Source organism: Pelodiscus sinensis, chromosome 2 (assembly GCF_052426305.1).
Source record: "Pelodiscus sinensis isolate ZL-2025 chromosome 2, ASM5242630v1, whole genome shotgun sequence".
NCBI lineage: Eukaryota > Metazoa > Chordata > Testudines > Trionychidae > Pelodiscus > Pelodiscus sinensis.
The window spans coordinates 42,238,527-42,260,128 of NC_143053.1; the positions used below are offsets into that span (position 1 = coordinate 42,238,527).

The 21,602-nt window shown below is 42.4% G+C and overlaps 1 protein-coding gene across 3 annotated transcripts in view; it reads right to left on the bottom strand.

The window, feature by feature from the left end:
* Positions 1-1,914: 1,914 nt before the first annotated feature.
* Positions 1,915-21,602, bottom strand: part of ESRP1 (epithelial splicing regulatory protein 1) — a 61,549-nt gene continuing 41,861 nt past the window's right edge. For all 3 annotated transcript variants that reach the window (XM_075920380.2, XM_075920379.2, XM_075920378.2), the window contains exons 14-15: positions 3,892-4,000; positions 1,915-2,548 (exon numbers count right to left, since the gene is read on the bottom strand). In XM_075920380.2, the coding sequence (XP_075776495.2) occupies positions 3,910-4,000 (91 nt within the window). In that variant the 3' untranslated portion in view covers positions 1,915-2,548; positions 3,892-3,909. The remainder of the gene's footprint in view (positions 2,549-3,891; positions 4,001-21,602) is intronic.

Consider the following 21,602-nt stretch of genomic DNA (forward strand, 5'->3'; position numbering starts at 1 on the left):
GGGAGAGGTCCAGGTTGGATATTAGGAAAAACTATTTCACTAGGAGAGTGATGAAGCACTGGAATGGGTTACCTAGGGAAGTAGTGGAGTCTCCGTCCTTCGAGGTGTTTAAGTCTCAGCTTGACAAAGCCCTGGCCAGGCTGATTTAGTTGGGATTGGTCCTGCCTAGAGCAGGGGGCTGGACTTGATGAACTTCTGAGGTCTTTTCCAGCTCTATAGTTCTGTGATTCTAGGCTACAGAACACCCTCATTCTTATCCCTCACTGTACCTGCTTTAAGTGCCACTACATGAAACAGTGAACCACACCCCTAGAGAGGTCAGTTACATTAGCACTTATATGGAATTGATCATCTGGATGGGAACTGTAGAAAGCTCTCATATTACCTGCAGAGCCATTACAAGGCTGTCCACAAGCCACAGATTCATGTTTTCTAATTCCACCCAAAAATCTTAAAAATTCAGTGGTGATCCACTTGTGTCAAGATTGCCTGATAACATGAATGATTAGAATCCGATCCTGCTTCCACAGATATCATTGAGTTTTGGCATTGATAGCCAGGGGAGCAGGATATCCAGGGGAGCAAGACTGGTTCCAATTTACTGTGGAAAAAGTGAACAGAGTACAGTATAATGCAAATGTTTCTAGATTTGCTCACAGCCGGACATTTCTAAAAGGTTTGGTTTCTAAGATGCTCAACTTTTTGATAGCCATGTAGTGTTGGTTCACTCAGGCAGACCTATATTAATCTAGAATGAAACTTTAGTTGTGAAATTTCAGTTCAAGATTGGTTTCTTGGAAAGGAAAATAATGAACTCATTTCTGAATTCAGTTTCCAGAACACAAGTGATTCTCTCCCACTTTTCCTGCACATTATATCTGGTAAAAAACAAAACAAAAGGAAATACTTAACAGTAACTTAAACCATGAGTTAGGTCATCCAGTTGATAAATCCTTGAAAACAGGGATCTAGGAAGAAAGTGATGTAATGTTTAACTACAGCAGTTCTAACTGTTGCTTTAATAAGTGAACTTAGTTTTAACTGTAAAATATCAGTAACACATCTCATTTATTACTGAAGGCAGAGACATCTTCATAGATCATGGGGGAAATATTACATTGTGGACTTTTGATCCTCTTGAATTGACTCTTCCTTTCCAAATATTCCCTTACACAAAGCAAGTTCAGTCAGATATTTTAGCTTCATGTTTTCCTCTACTCTTCACCCCCTCCATACACATAACTTTTACATTTTGTATACATCTATTTTTCTAATTTAAATTGAGCAAACAAGATTCCAAGAGCTTCCAATATGAAGCTCTAGAATTGTGCTTTCTAGACAATGGAAAGCTGTTCATTCAAAACACAGCACAACAACATAGTCTCTTTGTTGGTCATCAGATCACCACAACTTTCACACCACTTATGTAAACTAGGTAAGAACAGATGACCTGGAGGAAAGAGTTGCCATCTTCCATTGCCAGTTTAAGACAGCCAGGCCTCCAAATTGATTTTAGTACTTCTAATTGAGTCTTGCAATTGCTCATGAATATGAGAACTTCTCTTGGACAAAGTCATTTAACACACACCATTCAAATAATCTGTAAGGCTATGGCTACACTTATTTTTTCCACAAGAGGCAATGCAAATGAAGCACAGATTAGCATTTTCTTGCACTTCATTTGCATACTAAATGCTAATTCACGCTTCATTTGCATTGCCTCTTCCGGAAAAACTCCATGTCTACAAAGCCTAAGAGTAGGATGGGGAGATCAGAAACAGGACTGATGCAGTTAGCCTGTCAGTTGAGGCTAACTGCATCCACCTTTTCATTTCTGTTGCAGTCTGATTTCAGAATATCTCCCATTATACTCTGTAAAATTCATTTAAACATACATTACACATAAGCAACGTACAAGATGAAAGAAAGCATTTAATGTTTTACATCTCATGTATTTTACAAAGTTACAGTAATTTTCAGATAATCCATTTTACATTCATAACCATTTCTGCACTGTGTAGAGTAATCCAAGGTAGAATCTATCAAAGCATACAGAGGTTTTTTTGCACAGAATAGTCAAATATGTACAAGACAAGAAACAATGTTTTATAAAAATGTTGAATGCACAATGAATGGTCTTTATATATAATTTAAAAGCTTTAAACTGTGCAAATTAGATAAAAAACTTGGGTTTATGGGATGTTTCAAACATACTTTTACATACTAACATAATGTCCTGAATCGACGAAGTTTAGATTAAACTATAAATTCTATTAATGTGAAAAGCATTTTAATACTTTCTGTAAAGACAAAAATCAGGACTTGTGATCGCTGCACTTGTGCTCTTAGTGACGGGCTCAGTGGCTCGAGTGACAATTTGTGTGCATGAGTCTTTGTGGAGTTTGTGTATTTTGTTTTTAAAAACTATATACAGGTCAATATGATGATTTCCAGCTGGCTTGACCAATAGAAGAACTAGGAATGTAATCAAACGATCTCCAATTGTCTCACTGTAGTAGTTCACAAACATCAGAAAACTGGGAGGAATCTGTATGAAGTACACAATGAATTTAAATGTTATTAGCACAATGGGTTTTGTTCTACTTTTATTCATTGTTTCCTTAACTTGCAGGCTATTATTTCTTTCAATAAAATGAATAATTACAATAATGAGCAGTGAAAATGAATTTTTGGAAAACTCCATATCATGCATACTACTTTGTATGTAAAGACTATGGCTTTTTACTAGGAAAAAAAAAAAAGCTAAAACTGAAGTCCCAGTTTATTCAACAAAACAAAATCCCTAGGTTATCAGACCATTACACTGGGCTTTAGCAACCCAACTAACAAATGAATTGTATGGGTAAACCTTAACTAGTTTAAAGGTTTCATTTTGTTTAAAATGGTAGTGGTATATTCTGCGCTAAAGTCAAAGAGAAAAGTTATAGTAAATGAAGATTTACATACAGGAATTAATTATGCCCATGGGATATTCCTCTTTTATGCAAATGGAAAGGGCAGATTAAAAAGTGCATCTCTTGGGGCTGGGACAATCACTTTTTCCCTGATTGTATCTAGTTTAAAAAAAAAAAAAAATCAAATCCCAGCTGGCATCGGAGAACATGTTTAAGTAAGTGCTCTGTCCTACAACTAGCACACATGCCAAAGTAGGTACATTGTTCCTTAAATTAAACAATGTGTTCAACTTGCATTTTCCTGCACTACTACTACTTTTCAGCTGAGTTCATCCACTGAGAGTTCCCGTAGCAGAGCATCAAACAAGCCAGACCTCAGAGACACTGAACTGGTCTGATCCACCAACTATTCTACTTCCTTACTTTTGTGAGCTACCAAATATACAAGCAATGGTTTGCTTTGGTTTTGCAATTATATGCATACAGATGTTGGAAATTAAATTCAGGCACAACCCAGAGGTAAAGTCAATGAGGCAGAGTACCATTTTCTACCACTTCCCAGCACTGCCAAATTAATATTATACCTTAAGATGCAACTTTAAGATTAAGATTCTTTTCTTTATAGGAGGAGATGGTGTTTTTCCTAAGTCTTCACCCCTCACTTTCTTCCTAAAATTAATTACTCCAGCACCACTGGCAGTGCACTGTGGTTTTCGGAGAACTGGGATGTAGATTGCCTACACCACAAGTGCCAGTTGGGGGTAAAAATGCCTTAAACCAGCAAGTGTTGTCAGGGAACCTTGTAACTTGGTGACATTACATGTTCTGTCAAGATTACAAAGACAAAGTGCAATTATCAAAGGAGGAGATTACATCAACAGCTGGCAAGATCCTTATAGAAATCAGGAATCAAAGGCAGTTAACTCCAATAGTAATTTGACATTGTAAGTAATATCTTGGGGTCTTTTATCCTTACCGTCTCTTCTAAGGAAGTTTAACTGCTGGGACCTTTAAAGGCAAATCCACTCTTTGGACACTGTCCTGGCCGTGCCATTTGTGTGTACAAGTCCATCCTCTGCTGCATGCTAGAATGCAAGTTAAGATGCACATGATCAGAAAAAAGGCACAAATTTTCAAACAACCAGGAAAAGGCAGTCAACATTTTTGCTAAACACCAGGCATGTTTCAGACTACAGATTCACAAATCTGAGTTTTTGTAATGTTCCTGTCACCATGATTTCAGTGCAAAAAAACAACTCAGCAACAGCAGTGATGCTGCAGAATCATCCTCACCTAATAATTCAGACTAAAATAAACAGCTTATAAGATTGGTCAGTTGTGACCCGTCTCAAATAAAAGGGTTGGACTATCTTAAAAGAATGGTCGTCAGAAGACAACGAAAACCATTTACCTATCAACAAATGGAATACAAAGTTAATGTGCTGGACACCACGAGGCTAGCAGATATGATTCAGCAACATACACTTGCTTTCAGCGTTCTTGGAAACAAAAATGTTGAAAATTTGGCCAGTAGGTGGAGCCTCACAAGCTGTTCACCACCTTTATTGAAGCATGTATTAACAAATCTCCATACTGAGAGAAACTAAAGCTAGCACCGTCTTGTCCCTCCTCCTTCCTCTAGTAAAGACTATATGTAAATTAAAAAATGAAAGACATTACAAAAATTTCCACCATAGGCATCTCTGCTTGTGTCACAAATCAGCCCCACTCATTTGCTCTGCCCAGTAATACTTGTCTAACATCCATTTGTACTTGTGAACCTGACAAAGTGGACATTCATACTTTCTTTCACTACCCTTATTGCAAGATGTCCTCCTGAAAGCCAAGTCATAAAACCTATCAAGACCTCCATAAAAAAAACAACAACCACCCAACACTACACCAAAAACCAAAACAAACCCAAACCTCTCCTCACATTTCACTTTTACCTACAAGAAAGCTGCTGGCAGGGATTATCAATCATTGGTTTATACCAGGAGTGGGGAACCTTTTTTGGGTCAGGGGCCGCTGACCCTCAGAAAAATCAGTTGGAGGCTGCACACAAGAAGCAAACCACCCCCCAAAAAAAACCCACAACCCCCCCCCCCACTGATGTGGCCCCACATATTCCCAGAGTCTAGAGGGGCCCAGCCTAGTTGAGTTTGGATGCTCCAGCCCTTGAGTGAAGCAGCAGCAGGTCTGGAGCACTTCAGGGGCCGGATCCAGGCAACCTAGGTCTGAGGTTTATACCTGGGTTTATACACTTAGAAAAATCATGACTCAAACCCGTAAAGTTACACACACACACAAACTTGTCTCTGGAACCATATACTTCCCTCGTTGTTACCCTTCTTCCTCTATTTCTTTTGAGTATTTTACCAGCACAACTTTTCTTACTTTAGGGCACCTGGTAATTTCTTGTCCGTATGGAGCACTAAAAGTGAATTATTCAGCAGGGAAGGCACTCAAACCACTACTGAATCAGCAGAGAAGATCTATAAAAGGATATAAAATGCACACACAGGGTGATACTTTATGGGAGAAGGATCTTCAAAAGGTTTCACCAAGCAAGTTGGTACTAGATTAGAAGTTACAGTACTGCACAGATATGGGGACTGGAAGAGGAGTAGTAAGAAGTAGGTCAATCTCATGACTAAGGGTTAAATATGCTTTTTGCAAAAAAGTTATTCATATCCCAGAGCTTCACATCCGGAAAGCTGGGATATTAAGTTGGTAGCTTCTCAGCACCATGTTGTGCATCTCAGCATGTCTACCTTCATATGTAGCCCATTTCTAGGTCTTTGCTATCCAGTGAAAGAGTTATTGAACAGCTCATCTGAGAAGGTATCAGAATGATTTTGTTCTAGTAATCAAGTATAAGAACTAAAGAAGGATGGCCAGTATTTCAGTTTAGAATCACATGCTATGTAAGCATGTTACATTTTGATTAATCAGCTAATCGAGCAACTGAATTCCATCAACTACAGTTAGTCGATAAGGGGGAGCTTGCTATCATGCTACGCCTCTCCCTTTGAAATATACAAGAGCTGCCTGTACATTTCCAAAGGAGAGACTCAGCAGATTCCGGTGCCAGTGGGGACCAAAGCGGTCTTCCCACTGGCACAGGTTCCCTTCTGTGCCTTTCCCTTTGAAAAGGCAAAGAGCTGCCTGTGGCTCTTGTACATCTCAAAGGGAGAGCAGCAGCAGGTGGGACCAGCGCACTGTTTCAATCCCTGCTCATGCCGTTTCCGCACTGCCCTCCATCTCCCCTGCTCCTCTGCAGAGACAGTGCTGGGGGAAGTTGCCTTTTAAGCCTGCTTCCTCCAGCACTGGCCCGACCCAACTTCCCACCCTCCCTTTGCTGCCTCTTTCTGACAGAGGGCAGCAAGGGGGGGGGGGGGGGAATGATTAGTTGAGCTCCTACTCGACTACCTGATAAACAAATGTTTATAAGGCAGTCGACCAGTCCCTTACATCCCTATATGGTACCTATATTAATTTGTAATCCCAGTCTCAAGAATCAAGTATTTAGTTTTGCATGGGTATCCTGGAAAGGGATCAGAAAAATCAGGTTAACCAGGCCATTCAGCAGATAAAACCTCCCTCCCGCATTGTGTATAGTGCTATGTAAATCCCAGATATTATTTCCTGTCTGACTGAAGTACTCCAAACTGGATCATTCTGTGTTATCACAACCAGGGGCGGATGAGAGTGCCGCGGGGCCCAGGGCAGTGCCGCGGGCAGCAAAATTTCGCGGGGCCCCCCCTTTTGAAACAGTGCATGCGCAGGACCTCGGGAAGCGCGGGGCCCGGGGCAGCCGCCCCGCTCGCCCTGCCCTAAATCTGCCGCTGGTCACAACAAACTTACAGGAGCAGGCAGCTGGCTCATGCAGTCAGATGCTGCTCTCAAGGAATACTGTATAGCTTACATGAAATGTTATTTAAAAGGAGAAGTTTAAAACCATGACACTTAGTTAAGGTATTTATGAGGAAGTAAAGAGCAATCCTTCCTTCCTTCACCCACAACATTTCACTATCCCTTTATGTTTTCTTCCTCTGCCACATTTAGCAAGAGCCATTAATGACACATGGTATTTCATTAGATCTTTGTGTTCTGATTTAGCAATTCCTACAATATTCTTTCTGCACTAAAGAAGCCATCTATGAAATTCAAGGTTGCATTTATGTCCACACCACTGCAACCTAATCTGTATAAAAGCTTCAGGAGGTAGCTGAGATAGTCTGTAACTGGAAAAGCTTAACACACAACATATAGTCTTGCAGCACCATGGAGACTAACAAAACACGTAGATGGTATCATGAGCTTTCCTGGGCACAACTCACTTCTGAAGAAATATTAAATGAACAAGTGAGTAATAAGATTATTAAACTATTGAGTTCTCTTCATCCTGGTAGAATCTGCATACAAATAGAACATGTCGTCTCCTTCTTTCCTCTTTAAAGTTTGACAGAAAATAGCATAGAGCTGTGACGGCGCGTTGGGGTCCCCCACCTCCTGCACCCCCGTAATGGCACGAACAGACTCCACCAGCCTGTAGAATAGAGGTGGTTTATTGCTTCTTCAGGATACAGCACAGATGTCATTAGGTTACAGGGCAGGCCTAGGATGCCTCAGCCCCCCTTGATATGGGAGGGGGGGGTCATGGCTTCTAAACTCCCCAGCCTGTTGCTGAGGCGGTTTCCTCCATCCTCCCTGACAGAAACTAACTCACTCTCCTCCAGCCCTGCCCCCCAGCCAGGGCAGCATTCACCTTCCTTTGTTCCTCTCCATGAGGGTTAGCTGGTCGGACCTGTTGAGAGATTCCTTTGCATAATGACACATCCCTGTCCTTCTGGGCTGTGATACCGGCGGCAGCCAGTGGGGTTACCACAGACCCACAGAAACCAGCAAGTTACCCCCCACTATGTCACAAGAGCACAATAGGTTTTCTGGTTTTTCCCCCTGAAAAACTAAACCATAAGCTACGGTTTTGCTGTAAAGGGGGTGTGCTTTTTTACATCAAAATCGCTCTCTAAAAATCCTACTGGGGACAAAGTACAGATAATTTTTACATTGCCTAGTCATGGTAAAACTACCTATGTTTTTTGTCTCAGCTATCTCACTTTAAAATCCTAGTGATCTCACTTACCTCCTGCCCCCCACCCTTCCCCCCACAGTGAAGACACAGCCCAGAACTTAACTAAGGAAAGTAGTAGAGAGTTCTGTGTTGTCCAATTAGTTCTGAAGCAGTAGCTACTGCTATAGCAAGCTAGCCACACTCAGTGGGCCAAATAGCCATATGTGGCTAGTGTGTTGGACACCACTGGTTTACGCTGACTGTAGTTTACTGAGCCAGTTCTTTCTCAGGCTGAATCTATGCTACAGGTGTTACAGTGGTATAGCTACCATGTCATAGCTCTGCCATTAGTCAGTAATGTAGATCAGTGTTTCTTAAACGGTGTTCTGTGGCACACTAGTGTTATGCGAGCCAGTTGGAGGTATACTGCAACCTCTTCCTTTTTTTTTCCGGCATGTTTTTTCTTTTCCCGGTGGCTGATGGAAGCTCGGTCGGGATATACGGCAATTAAAGGGGCCATGACCACATTTCCCTCGGATTTTTTTCTTTTTTTTGCTCAATCCAAAACCTTGGTGTTCCACATTAAAAAAAATTGTTTGGTGTTCCATGGTCTTAAAAAGTTTAAGAAACACTGGTGTAGATGCTTCTTCCCACTGTTATTGAGCACCATGTACTCAAACAGCAATAGCTACTTCAGTAGAAGCATTCACCTGTCAACATAGCTACATTTATACCAGGGGTTAGGTTAGCATTAGCTACAGCCTTACTGGGATGCAAATAAGACTTTGGCTAAGGTTTAGGTCTCATCTACATGGGAAAGTTTAACCGATTAACACATAGTTTTATACCAGTACAAGTCCCTGTGTAGACACCTCAATAAAAAGTATACATTTTCCTATCTAAACATGTCCTTTGCCATCCCCTAAACATAGTGGTAACAAATGCACACCCTCAGCTCAGCTGGACCTAAAGTTGACAAGTTCCCAAACAAGAAAAGCCTCATCTTAAAAAAGCCTGCAGCACAAGAGTGCTTAGAATCAGGATGGATTCTCTCCACTGATGTAGACTTTAGTAAGGCATTTGACATGGTCTCGTGTGATCTTATCAATAAACTAGGGAAATACAACCTAGAGGGGCTACTATAAAGGTGGGTGCATGACTGGCTGAATAACCACTCTCAGAGAGTAGTTATTAATGGTTCACAATCATGCTGGAAAGGCATAACAAGTGGGGTTCCATAGGTGTCTGTTTTGGGGCCAGTTTTGTTCAATATCTTCATCAATGAATTATATGATGGCATAGAGAGTATGCTTATTAAGTTTGTAGATTATACCAAGCTGGGAGGGGTTGCAACTGCTTTGGAGAAAAGGGTCAAAATTCAAAATCATTTGGACAAACTAGAGAAATGGTCTGAGGTAAACAGGATAAAGTTTAATAAGGACAAACGCAAAGTACTCCACTTGGGAAGGAACAATAAATCAATCAGTTGCACACATACAGAATGGGAAGTGATAGTCTAGGAAGGAGTATTGCTGAAAGGGATTTAGGGGTCATAATGGACAAGTCAAATGTGAATCAACAGTATGACACTGTTGCAAAAAACCAAATGCGATTCTGGGATGCATTAATAGGAGTGTTATGAATAAGACATGAGAAGTCATTCTTCCGCTCTACTCTGCTGATTAGGCCTCAATTGGAATATCATGTCCAGTTCTGGGCACCACATTTCAAGAAAGATGTGGAGAAATTGAAGAAGGTCCAGAGAAGAGCAACAAAAATGATTAAAGGTCTAGAAAACATGAGCTATGATGAAAGAATGGAAGAACTGGGCTTGTTTAGTTCAGAAAAAGAGAAGACAGAGGGTGGACATGATAGTCTTCAAATATCTAAAAGGGGGTTAATAAGGAAGAGGGAGAAACATTATTCTTTTTGGCCTCGGAGGATAGGACAAGAAGCAATGGGCTTAAAATTGCAGCAAGGGATGTTTAGGTTGGACATCAGGAAAAAGCTTCCTGCCTGTCAGGGTGGTTAAACCATGAAATAAACTGTCTAGGGGGGGTTGTGGAATCTTCATCACTGGAAATATTTAAGAGGAGGCAGGGCTGAATTAAGACATGGGCTAGCTGGGCAGGTGCCTGGGGCGCAAACCTATGGGGAGGTGCCTGATGGCAGCTGTAAGGAGTGCTGTACGCCTGCCCCGGGCTGTGCGCCAGCGGCGATAGCCAGACTGGGCTGGGCCAGGCATGTGCATCCTGCTGCTGCCAGTTTCGCATACCCTCCCCATACACCGGGTGGGGGTGAGGCCGCGCATGAGCCCTTCCCTAACTCAGGGTGCAAATGAACTCTCTGCCCAGAGTGCCGGAATGGCTCGGTTTGGCCCTGAGAGCAGGTTAGACAGACACCTGTCAGGGATGATCAAGACAGTGCTTGGTCCTGCCGTGAGGACTTAAGGGACAGCGCATTTACCTGGAGAGCACAGGGTGGTGTGAGTTCAAGTCCTGGGAGCAGCTGGACAGCCAACACAGGCTGCCCCAGGGTTGGGCCAGGCTCCTGCATTAGGAAGGCAAGGTAAGGGACTCCCCAAAGGACTCGATGTTTGAGGTCCCTTCCAGGTCTAGTGTTCTATGATTCTATGTAGGAGAAGGAGCAGGAACAAGTATTTGCATGTTTAGGTTGAGGTAGAAAGGTATGTAGCAATATAACATTCTTAACATACACCTACAATTACGTTATGCAAGAAGGTCTTAAGACTAGCTTTCTACAATAAGAGAGGCAGCACCTTATACACTAAGCTGCAGTACAGACAGCTACCAAGGGGCTTGCACAAAAATCTGATTTATGGAAAGCTCTCAGTTTAACCTGAAGATGCTTTTCAAGTCACTAATACCAGAACTGAAGAGCAGAAGGTACCATCTCCGAGGGAGTTTGGGAGCAAGATGCAGCCTCTGTGCTGGGGGTTTGGGCAAAGGCTCTGGCTGGGTAGTGCTTAGCTCAGGAGCTTTCGAAAAGTGACTGCCCTGTCCCGGCCCGCTAGCAGTGGCGCTTAGAAGGGGCTAGGTGTGTCTGCATGCTGCCCCTGACTGCAGGCACTGCCACACAGCTCCCACTGGCTACAGCTCCCATTGGCCAGGAACAACAGAGTCAGCACAAGGAGACACCTTGCCCACTACCCGAGGCTACAGGGATATGTTGGCTACTCCTGGGAGTGGCGTAGAGCCAGGGCAGGTAGGAAGCCTGCCTTAGCCTCACTGTACTGCTGGACTTTTAGTGTGCCAGAGGCACTGGAAGGGAAGGAGGGGACAAATTGATTAAGGAGGTCTACGGACCCCCAGGGTACTCTTAGGAACTCCCAGGGGACTGCAGACCCCATTTTGAGAAATGCTGATATAGCACATTCCCTCTTCAATGATCCCGAAAGCTCAAGCCATGTACACCATTTAGGGTTACCAAGTTTCCTTTGAATTTTTAAACCGTCATCCCTTTGTTATGGTTCCAAAATCTACTCTGACTTTCAGAGGACTAAATGGTTTCTCTATCATTTGAGCTAACGTAAGGACAGACTGTTGTCATATCACAGCACCAATAGCAATATGTGCACATGTTTGGCTTGCAATAAAAATTCCAAGTGCAATTTCCGTAAGCACTCACTACTGAAATGCAGCTTTATGGTATGAAAAAACACCAATATGCTTAAAACTGTAAAACTACCATCAGCATTTGATACACAGTCATACACCACTTTCAGCTTAGAACAAGAAGTGAATTTCATGTAGGCATAATGAAGTTGCCGAAGTTAACATTTGTCTGAAACACTTGTGTTAATACTCTACACTCACAAAATTTGCCTCAAGAACATTAAGTACAGGCAGTCCCCAGGTTACGTACAAGATAGGGACTGTAGGTTTGTTCTTAAGTTGAATTTGTATGTAAGTCGGAACTGGTACATATTGTAGGGGAAACTCTAGCCAAACATTTCTCCAGAGCTCAGTTTTATTCTCCCACACCTCACTTCCCTCAGTCCTTTATTCTCAAGCTGAGGTGTCTGCTGAGAAAAGCCGCTCCGCGTCTCCCTGGTCTGCTGGGGAAGGGGCGCTAGCTTCGCGTTTCCCTGGTCTGCTGGGGGGAAGCAGCTAGTGCGGGGTTGCCTCACCCCGTTTGTAAGTAGGGATCTGATGTAAGTCGGATCCATGTAACCCGGGGACTGCCTGTATATATTTTTCTATCCAAACAGGAACAGTTATAGCAACATTTTGGAAAGATGGTTGACTTAATAGAAAACTGTACAAACTATTTTGAACAGTCATTACTATGGCACAGCAAAGTCTTCTACAATTACTTCAGCTTTGCAAGCAGGTTATTTATAACTTTTGGAATTGGCCCCAATATTAGTTTCTACCTTAGCTGACCATCACATTTAGCATTTTACCTGCAGCGCAGGACAAGCCAGACTAGTCCCCCATTTCTTAGGGATTTGCTCTCAAATACAGATTAGAGATAATCTAGCAAATGGATTTTGATAGCAAGTGATGCTTTTGAAATCAAGCTCTTTCCAATAAACCGTACAACCATCTTTTTGGACTTCCATTTCAATAAAGATACTGACACAAGACTGTTCTCCACAACTGACCCTTTTTCTATGTTTTTGACTATAGCTTATCGACCACATCAACTTCCCTTCTGAAACATTGCACAGTCATTAGGAACTAATGTGCCATCCACAGGAGCAGCCCGAGGCCGGCTGCAGCAGCTGGCCCCCTAGGCGGGGCAGCGCAATCGGCGCCCCTGCCTGCATGGCCATCAATGGCTGTGACGTCATCATGGGGTGCCCTGGCGCGTCATCATCGGGCGCCCGGGCCAGAGGCGCCCTAGGCAGCTGCCTAGCTCACCTAGGCTCATGGGCCACTCCTGGCCATCCATGTTTGTTAAACATTTCCTAGTTAATGAAATGTCAAGGCATCATCCAATAGACACTACATCTCCCATTATTGTTCAGTGTGTTACTACTAACCCTCTGTATAAAAATAATAGAATTGAAAAATAAAAAAAAGTGACAGGAATGGACCCCAAAGTAGGTCTCTGCATTTACTTTGGGAATACTCAGCTTTGAATAATTTCTGGAACTCTAGCAGTCTGCCATTGTGGAAAATGTAGAGAAGGCTGGGCATTCCTGGGTGCTTCTTGGAAGGTACATCGAACTGCGGTTGGAAAAAGTCTTCTCTAGAGGCTAAAATATGCCAATTGGCATATAACCTGCATTTCTAGCTCCCAGTTACAGTACTTGCTCCCCAGCCTCTCAAATCCTTCAGCGGTTTTCTTAAGAAGTTTCAAATAAGGCTAACTTCGTAATCACCATGACCAGTATCAGTCACAAGTGCCTGTATTTTGCCATCACTGCTATCTATGCAGGGATGTAACAAGGGCAGGGCAAGCAGAGCACTCACCCCAAGTGTATCATGATCAGGAATGCAAAGATGCAATAAATAAAAATAAGCTGCAAAAGTAAAGAGTGCGACGTGCTAATCTAAGGAGTGGGGGCACATAATTAATACTTTGCCTCAGGTGCAAAAATACCTAGTTACAGCGCTGCTGCTATGTAACATTTAGTGTTACACTGCAAGATGTGCAAATTTCAGACTATTACAGAATTACAGCACACAAGGTGACAGATGCATCATCTATTTTAAAATCCAAAACCAACTACCACCTCGTGCTGAATGATGCAATTTAGACAGCAGCTATGGGCTTCGTCACAAGTCAGTTTTCTCCACTGAATATTCAGATTGGTCTGGATGCCCTTTTAGATTAATATAAATGTACTTTGCACTTACAACTCCTTTCAAGAATCTCATTTTTATACTTTTCACTGCAAATTTAGACCAGTATTAGCCAGGTTCTAGAGATTAGCAAAATTAGAAGAGATTAATTCCTTTCCCCTCGCCCCCAAAGGAAACTAGTAAGTCCCATATGAAGTCAGTGGCAAAACGTGGATCTCTCCTTAAGAGCAAGGGCATCCTTCCTCCATGAAGATCTACTGGAAGAACATTTGTTCTTTATCATCAATACTTTGCTAGTGTGCAGAATAAGACCTGGGTCTCATGCTGGCTGCTACACAAACACAAGATATAGTCTGCAAAATACTAGTTTAGTAATTAAATGCTTCTGAAGATTATTGACATCTTATAGTTCCTCCTCACTATTCCATTCCCTAGAAGGGTCAACAAGTTTATGGGAAGCACCATAGCTACCATACTCTTTTACATGCTCCACTTCAACAGGAAATTCTGTGAATTAATTTCTTGCACTGCAGGTACCAAGAGTGACCCTGACTTTTTCAGCTCAAAAGACACCAATTGTGACAGTAAAAATGTCATCAACTCATGATTTCTACTCCTGCTAACGACATGTCAGTCCTTGTACATTAGCCTCTCATCACTTAGCATTTGGTTTAAAAGAAAACTCCAGTAACAAGCAGGTTCTTACCCTCTTTGATGCCAACCACTAGAAAGAGACATCATGCTGTCCACGATAGTCTATGAAGCATGCTCATAAATAAGTAACTACAACCCTTGGATGCTTGTGTTTTCCTCACACTAGCATAAGTTTATAACCATCATCCAGCTTTTTTAAATAAACACATTGCTTCCTGAGTTGAAAATGAATTCAACAGCTAGGTGTATTTGCTCTTATTTTAGTTAGCAGCACAATAATTTACAAGGCAAAAAGTTCTCGCTGTCTGAGAAGTTACATTTAAAACATAGCTCTGATTAAGATTGAGCGCTTTAAGAAGAACTTTGCTCTAATGCTGTTTTGATCTTTTTAAACTGACTCTAATCTAACACCAGTGTGTATGCCAAGGAGAAACTGGGGGGAAGGGGACAGGAAAGAAGAAGATCGTGTCCCTTTAAGCAATAGAATTTATACATGGTATGAATGAATCCCCACAGCAGGTGGTATAAAATGTTTTAAGTGGGGCTTTCTTTTTCTCTAGGCACCAGTATGCTGAAAAAGTTACAAATACATTCATTGTCTATTCAGGATTAAATGGAACAAGCCACCCTCTTAATCCTATTACTCCCAAGCTTTTGAAAAGAATGAGAGCAGACAGAGCTAGAGCCTGTTGACTGGCTGTCAAGCCAAGCTGTTGAGATACAATTACCTGTCAAGTTAATTACACCCCAGATAGCTTATTCTCCCTCTAACCACTTGATTAAACAAAAGACAGAACTATGTAGCACTTTAAAGACTAACAAGATGGTTTATTAGGTGATGAGCTTTTGTGGGCCAGACCCACTTCCTCAGATCAATATGTGGAAGAAAATCTGCACAATCATATATACCAAAGTGATACAATAAAAAAAAATGAACACGTGAAATTGACAAGTCAAATTTTAGAACAGAGTGAGGGTGAGGGGAGAAGGTTTGTTTCTGTGAGGGAATGATATTAGGGGTGATAACTGGGGAAGCTATCTTTGTAATGGGTGAGAGAATTAGAGTCTGTTTAAACCTGAGAGATCCATTTCCTGGACACCAGAGTACAAATCACCAATGGTATAGTAGACACCACTCTACAGAAAACCCACTGACTCCTACAGTTACCTACATGCCTCCAGCTCCCATCCAGGACACACCATACGATCCATCGTCTATAGCCAAACCCTTAGATACAATTGCATCTGCTCTAATCCCACTGACAGAGACCAGAAACTTCAGGATCTCTATCAAGCATATTTAAACCTCAATTACCCACCCGGAGAAATAAAAAAACAAATTAAAAGAGCCGAATACCCAGACTAATACCCAGAAACCATCTACTTCAAGACAGACCCAGGAAAACCAACAATAGGATACCACTTGTCATCACCTATAGCCCCCAATTTAAACCCGTCCAATGCATTGTTAATAAACTACAACCTATACTGGAACAGGATACTACACTCCGAGAGGCTCTGGGAGACAGACCCATAGTCTCCTATAGACAACTACCTAACCTCAGGATGATTCTTACCAACAGCCACAGGACATACCACACTAATACCAATCCTGGAACTTTCCCTTGCAACAAACCCTGGTGCCAGCTTGGTCCACATATTTACTCTGCTGACACCATTATTGGACCTAACCATGCCACTTACAAGATCAAGAACACATATTCCTATTCATCCAGAAATATCATTTATGCCATCATGTGCCTGAAGTGTCCGTCTGCTCTGTACATTGGACAAACGTCTCAGACACTACGCCAAAGAATCAATGCACACAAAACAGACAGACTCTCTCAGAGAGAAAGCTGTTGCTTGCCATTTCAGCCAGACTGATCATTCCCTCAATGACCTTAAAACATGCATATTGCTTCAAAGAGACTTTAACTCCAGACTTCAACAAGAAGCTTCAGAATTATCATTCATGCTTAAATTTGACACTTTATGTATGGGTTTAAACAAAGACTCTAATTATCTCACCCATTACAAAGATAGCTTACCCTATTATCACCCCTATGTCATTACCTCACAGAAACTAACCTTCCCCCCTCGCCCCCACTCTGTTCTAAAATTGGATTTGTCAATTTCACGTGTTCATTTTTTTGATTGTATCACTTTGGTATATATGGTTGTGCCGATTTTCTTCCACATGTTGATCCGAGGAAGTGGGTCTGGCCCACGAAAGCTCATTACCTAATAAACCATCTTATTAGTCTTTAAAGTGCTACATAGATCTGTCTTTTGTTTCAGCTACACCAGACTAACACGGCTGCATCTCTATCACTATTTAACACTTGATTAGATACTTTAAGGCCTTGTCTACACTATACAGTCTTGTTTACAAAACTCAGGTTTTGTGGACAAAATAGTGGAGGTGTAATGTGCAACAAGGCTCCTCCCACTGATTTAACTTCCCTGCTACACCAGCATAATAAAACCTCAACAAGTGGCATAGACAAAGTTAAGAGCAACAGAATCAGTGTAGATACTGCACTTGCTTGTTACCCTAAAGTGGCCTCCAGGAGATGTCCCACAATGCCCATCATGACCACTCTGATAAGCAATTTCTATCCCTCTGCCTTGGAGCCAGACACAAACATGCACCCTTCCAAGTCCCAGGAGTTTTTGAAAACCCACTTCATGGTGAGCTGTCCATGCTGAGCAAACAGGATCAGCTGACCATGCTGGCTTTCTGCAGCAAACAGGCTCCCACATGGAGAACACAGGAATTGCTGAATCTGTTGGGTCTGTGGAGAGAGCTGGTTGTACAGTTGCAGCTCCATTCCAGTCATGGGAATTTTATTCATGGCATGGTGAGAAGAGGCACATGAGAGACACATGGCCATGCCATAAGCAAGGAGCAGAGGCAGGCCAACCATCTCTGTTGAGATGTCAAAAATATGCTGCTTCTGCAAGGAGCTGCATGTCATCCCCAGTGGCAACTCTACCACCAAGAGCCTTGTGGATACTTCAGGGGAGTAGAAGCTGCAACCAGTGGAGTCAACTCTGAGGATGATGCAGTGGATGAAGAGGAAGATGTGGAGCAGGTGATATATACAAATTTGGTGGTTTGGAGAGACAGGACCTCTTTTTGACTAATGGAGGTATTTAGCCAGTCTCAGAAGCCCAGGTCTGGAATGCATTAAGGAGGTGAGGGGCTCTGGTAAGCACTCATTTTTCTCTGAAAGTGCACTATTACATGACAGAGATGTCCTTTAATTTTATTACATGATGCACACGTGAGAAGGGACTGAAATTAACACTGGATACCATTTGTACCTGCTTTGCATTCCCCTTTGCAGTTATGCAGTGGAGGCTCTGCAGAAAAGTTGGTTAAGGCACACCAAAATCTCCCAGGAAACCTACCCTACAGATTTCAGGAAACTTTCTTTCAGATACGCTGGAATCCTCTGCTGTTTTTAACCCTGCTGTAGGAAACTTTGCAGCATCAACCAGCAATTGCTTCTGGAGGAACAAAGACAAGCAGCATACAGGCCCATTGCGAAGGTTCACGCATGCAAGAGATGTACCTTTGCATCTTCAGTTACCTTCAGTAGTGCTATTCAACTTCAACCATCCCAGTATGTAGAAAATGATGCCCCTCTTCAGAATAGTGTCCCCAAGCACTTGTACTGATCCCCTTTTGAAACCATTCAGACCCTGTCTTATCTTGAATCCTCTTTGCCTGTGGGCCAAATTCACCATATCTAGTGCACTGGCCATGTTGTGTTTTCCAAGGAAAAGAATGAATGATTCAATGCAGAGAGAGAAAAAGAATCAACAGGAAACTACAAACTGAGAGGCAGGAGAGAAGACAGGCTCAGGCATGGATAAGAATGCTCATGGAGGACTAAAGACGTGCTTAGGTCCCTGTCTGCACTGCAGACAGAACTCATGCAGGCTCAACTTGCCCTGCAATCCGTATACCCCCCCCCCCCCCCATTGCAGTACCCCTTGCACTTCTCAGGAACATTTCCATAACACAGAGCTGTGAAATCTTCACTTCAGTGAGGGCTGCTCACTAACATTTCTTGCAGATACATGACAATACATAAGCCTAAATTTTTATTAAACAGCACTATGCAAAGACAGTGATTCTTTATTTGTGACCTACAGTTAGTTGCAACAAACTAACTCAGTGGCCACAACCACATTTGCAGAGTACACTTAACACACAGGCAGGAATCTTTACAAGAGTAGTTCAGGGTGGCAAGAAAACAATGCTTGGCTCAATTCACTACTAAAGGCACATAACTGGTACTCATTGTCAGAATGATGCTTCAAAAGCTTCCTGATTTGAACAGCACCTACTCTGCCCCTCTAATTGTCCTGGTATCTGGCTGCTCAAAATCAGCCCTCAGGTGATTCACAACCATCCACCCCTAAACATGTTTCCCCTTTGCCTTCACAAATATAGTAAACACAGCAGGCAGATATGACCATGGAAGATCTTCCTCACTGAGGTCTAACTTGCCAAAAGGGCAGTACCAACAACCCTTTAACCTTCCAGTCACAGTGTCGGTGGTCATTCTGCACCTGCTGAGCTTGTTGCTGAAGCACTCCTCACTACTATTAAGGTTTCCAGTGGTTGGCTTCATGAGCTACAGGAGTAAGGGGTAGACTGGGTCTCCCAAGATCACTTTGAACATTTCCACAACCCCTATTGGAATCTTCTGGTCTGGAAACAAAGTCCTTGAAGACAGCTTTCTATACAGGCCAGAGCTCCTGAAGACGCATGCTTCTTGTGCCTTCCCTGCCCACCTTAACATTGATATCAGTGAAATGACACTGGTGATCTAGGAGAGCCTACAGCACCACAAAGAGAGGTAGCTTTTTCTGTTTAAGTACTGCACTGAACTATAGTCTGGGGCCAATACTGGGATATGCATGGCACCTATGGTGCTGCACTGCAGCAAAGTCATCCACTGTTTCATGCACATTGCTCAGAGTCACTGTCCTTCGTAGCAGGAGGTGATTAATAGCCCAGCATGCCTGCATCACAGCAACCCCCCATAATGGACTTCATAGCTCCAAGCTTACTCAACTGACCGATAGCCTGCAATTGCCCACGCAGCAATCACCACTTTCCACCCTTCAGAAAACTATTTTTGATAGCTTTGTGCTGCAGGATGGAGGTAAACTCCACACACAGATCATGGAAGGTGGCTTTGCACTTAAAGTTCTGCAGCCACTGCTTGTCATCTCATATCTGCATCACAATCCAATCCCACCACTTGGTAAATGTTTCCCAAGCCCAATAGTGATGGTCCACCGTGTGCAGCTCTCTGCAAAAATGACATTAACCTTGAATTGTTCCTGTGTATGGCACACAGAAGGGCAGGCAGCATGGATTCCTGTTCTAATTTGCAGCCCATTAAATACTGTATGAACGGCTGTGTGTTCATCACAAGACAGGTGAGCAATGCAAGAGCAGTGCTTTTAGGAAGAGCTGGCAGATGCAAAGTTTATAGGCACAGCTGAAAAACAGGATGTAGTTGGAAACACTTGGAATTATGGAATGGAAAAAACTGCATCATGAAGGTGGTGATCCTGTCTCTTGATGCACTGCAATCCATTCCCAGAATTCTCCATGGGAGAAAGTAATAATTTGCACAGTAACAGCTACCATGATGCACTGCTCTCTGTTGGTGCTATAGCACGAACAGTGGATGCACTCCAGACACTAGGTATGTTGTGCAAACATGCACAAATGCTATAATTACAGTGGTTTATGATCAATGTAACAACTCAATTCTGCAGTAGAGACATGGCTTGAATTCCCCCTCTCTAGCCCACATATTACTTTACATTGACAAGCTTTATTATAAAAAACCCCACTATAGCTGGTACATTGAAAAACAGACAGTTGAAACAGTCTCCCTCAGGGGCTAGTAATAAGCACAAGCCAACTTAAAGGTCCAGGGTGGCAAACAGAGTTAAAAAAGCAAAAAGTAAAGGAAAAAGTAGTAGAGCACCACGTCAACGACTGAATCATTCTAGAAATCCTCAACCTGGTCAACACATGTTGAACCTTTTGGTAGCAAATCAAAGAGGCTTTCCTTATTTCCATAAATGCTCACTTACTAGATTTATGGGCCAATGTGGGATTAGCCACGGACTCCTTATTGCTTTTTCACGCACATGCATTTAAATATACAATTTAGCACTGTGGCGACCTACTCCAACTCCTTGCACTTAGTTCACATTTCCTGCATTATTTTAAATAATTTTGTTAAAAAGAAAAAAGGCTAAAGCTACTCAGTGACACAAAAGTACTTCCTTATTACATCATTTATGAAAAGCAACTGAGTCAAATCTTACACTGCTCTGATAAATGCAGATCCTTCAATATGATGATTTTTAATTGCAACTACCCAAAGTACATACATTTGCTAAATGAATAAAGACTTTCCCTAAATATTAGAAGCTATTTAGTTAGTGCCCTTACAGAGCCTATCAAGAGGAAAAAAGTAAGGAGTTAAGAATGTCAAGGTAAAATACTTTGTTGATTTTTTTTTTGCAATAGTGTCACATTTAGTTTCCTAGGAATAGGGTACAACCGTCAAAGATAAGCTATAGGGAAACTTGGGCTTGCTTCTGAGGCTGATCAGTACACGGCATTGTTGAGGATCTACAGGCCCTGAGTCTGAGCAGCTTGCAGTAAGACCCCTGCACCTATATAGAATCTCTTGACTGCAGTGCAGTGGCTCTGCACAGGCAGACCCTTATACGTGCATGGATTGCGCTACAAGATCATGGTTTTTGTTTTTTCCAGAAGGGTTGGTTGTTATGTATGTATCACCAACTCGAAAGAACAGTGATTTTGGTCAGAATTAAGGGTGCTGTATGTTATTTTTTGGGGGGGGGGGGGAGAGGGAGAAGAGTGATAGCTCAGTGGTTTGAGCATTGGCCTGCTAAACCCAGGATTGTGAGTTCAGTCCTTGAGGAGACCATTTAGGTATCTGGGACAAATCTATCAGGGATGGTTTTTTGCCCTACTGTGAGGGCAGGGGTCTGGACTTGATGACTTTGCAAGGTCCCTTCCAGTTCTATGAGATGGTAAATCTCCATATATTAGGCTTCTATTATGGAGAAAGATTATTTGTTTTATGTGGCCTGTGCAAGTTTTAA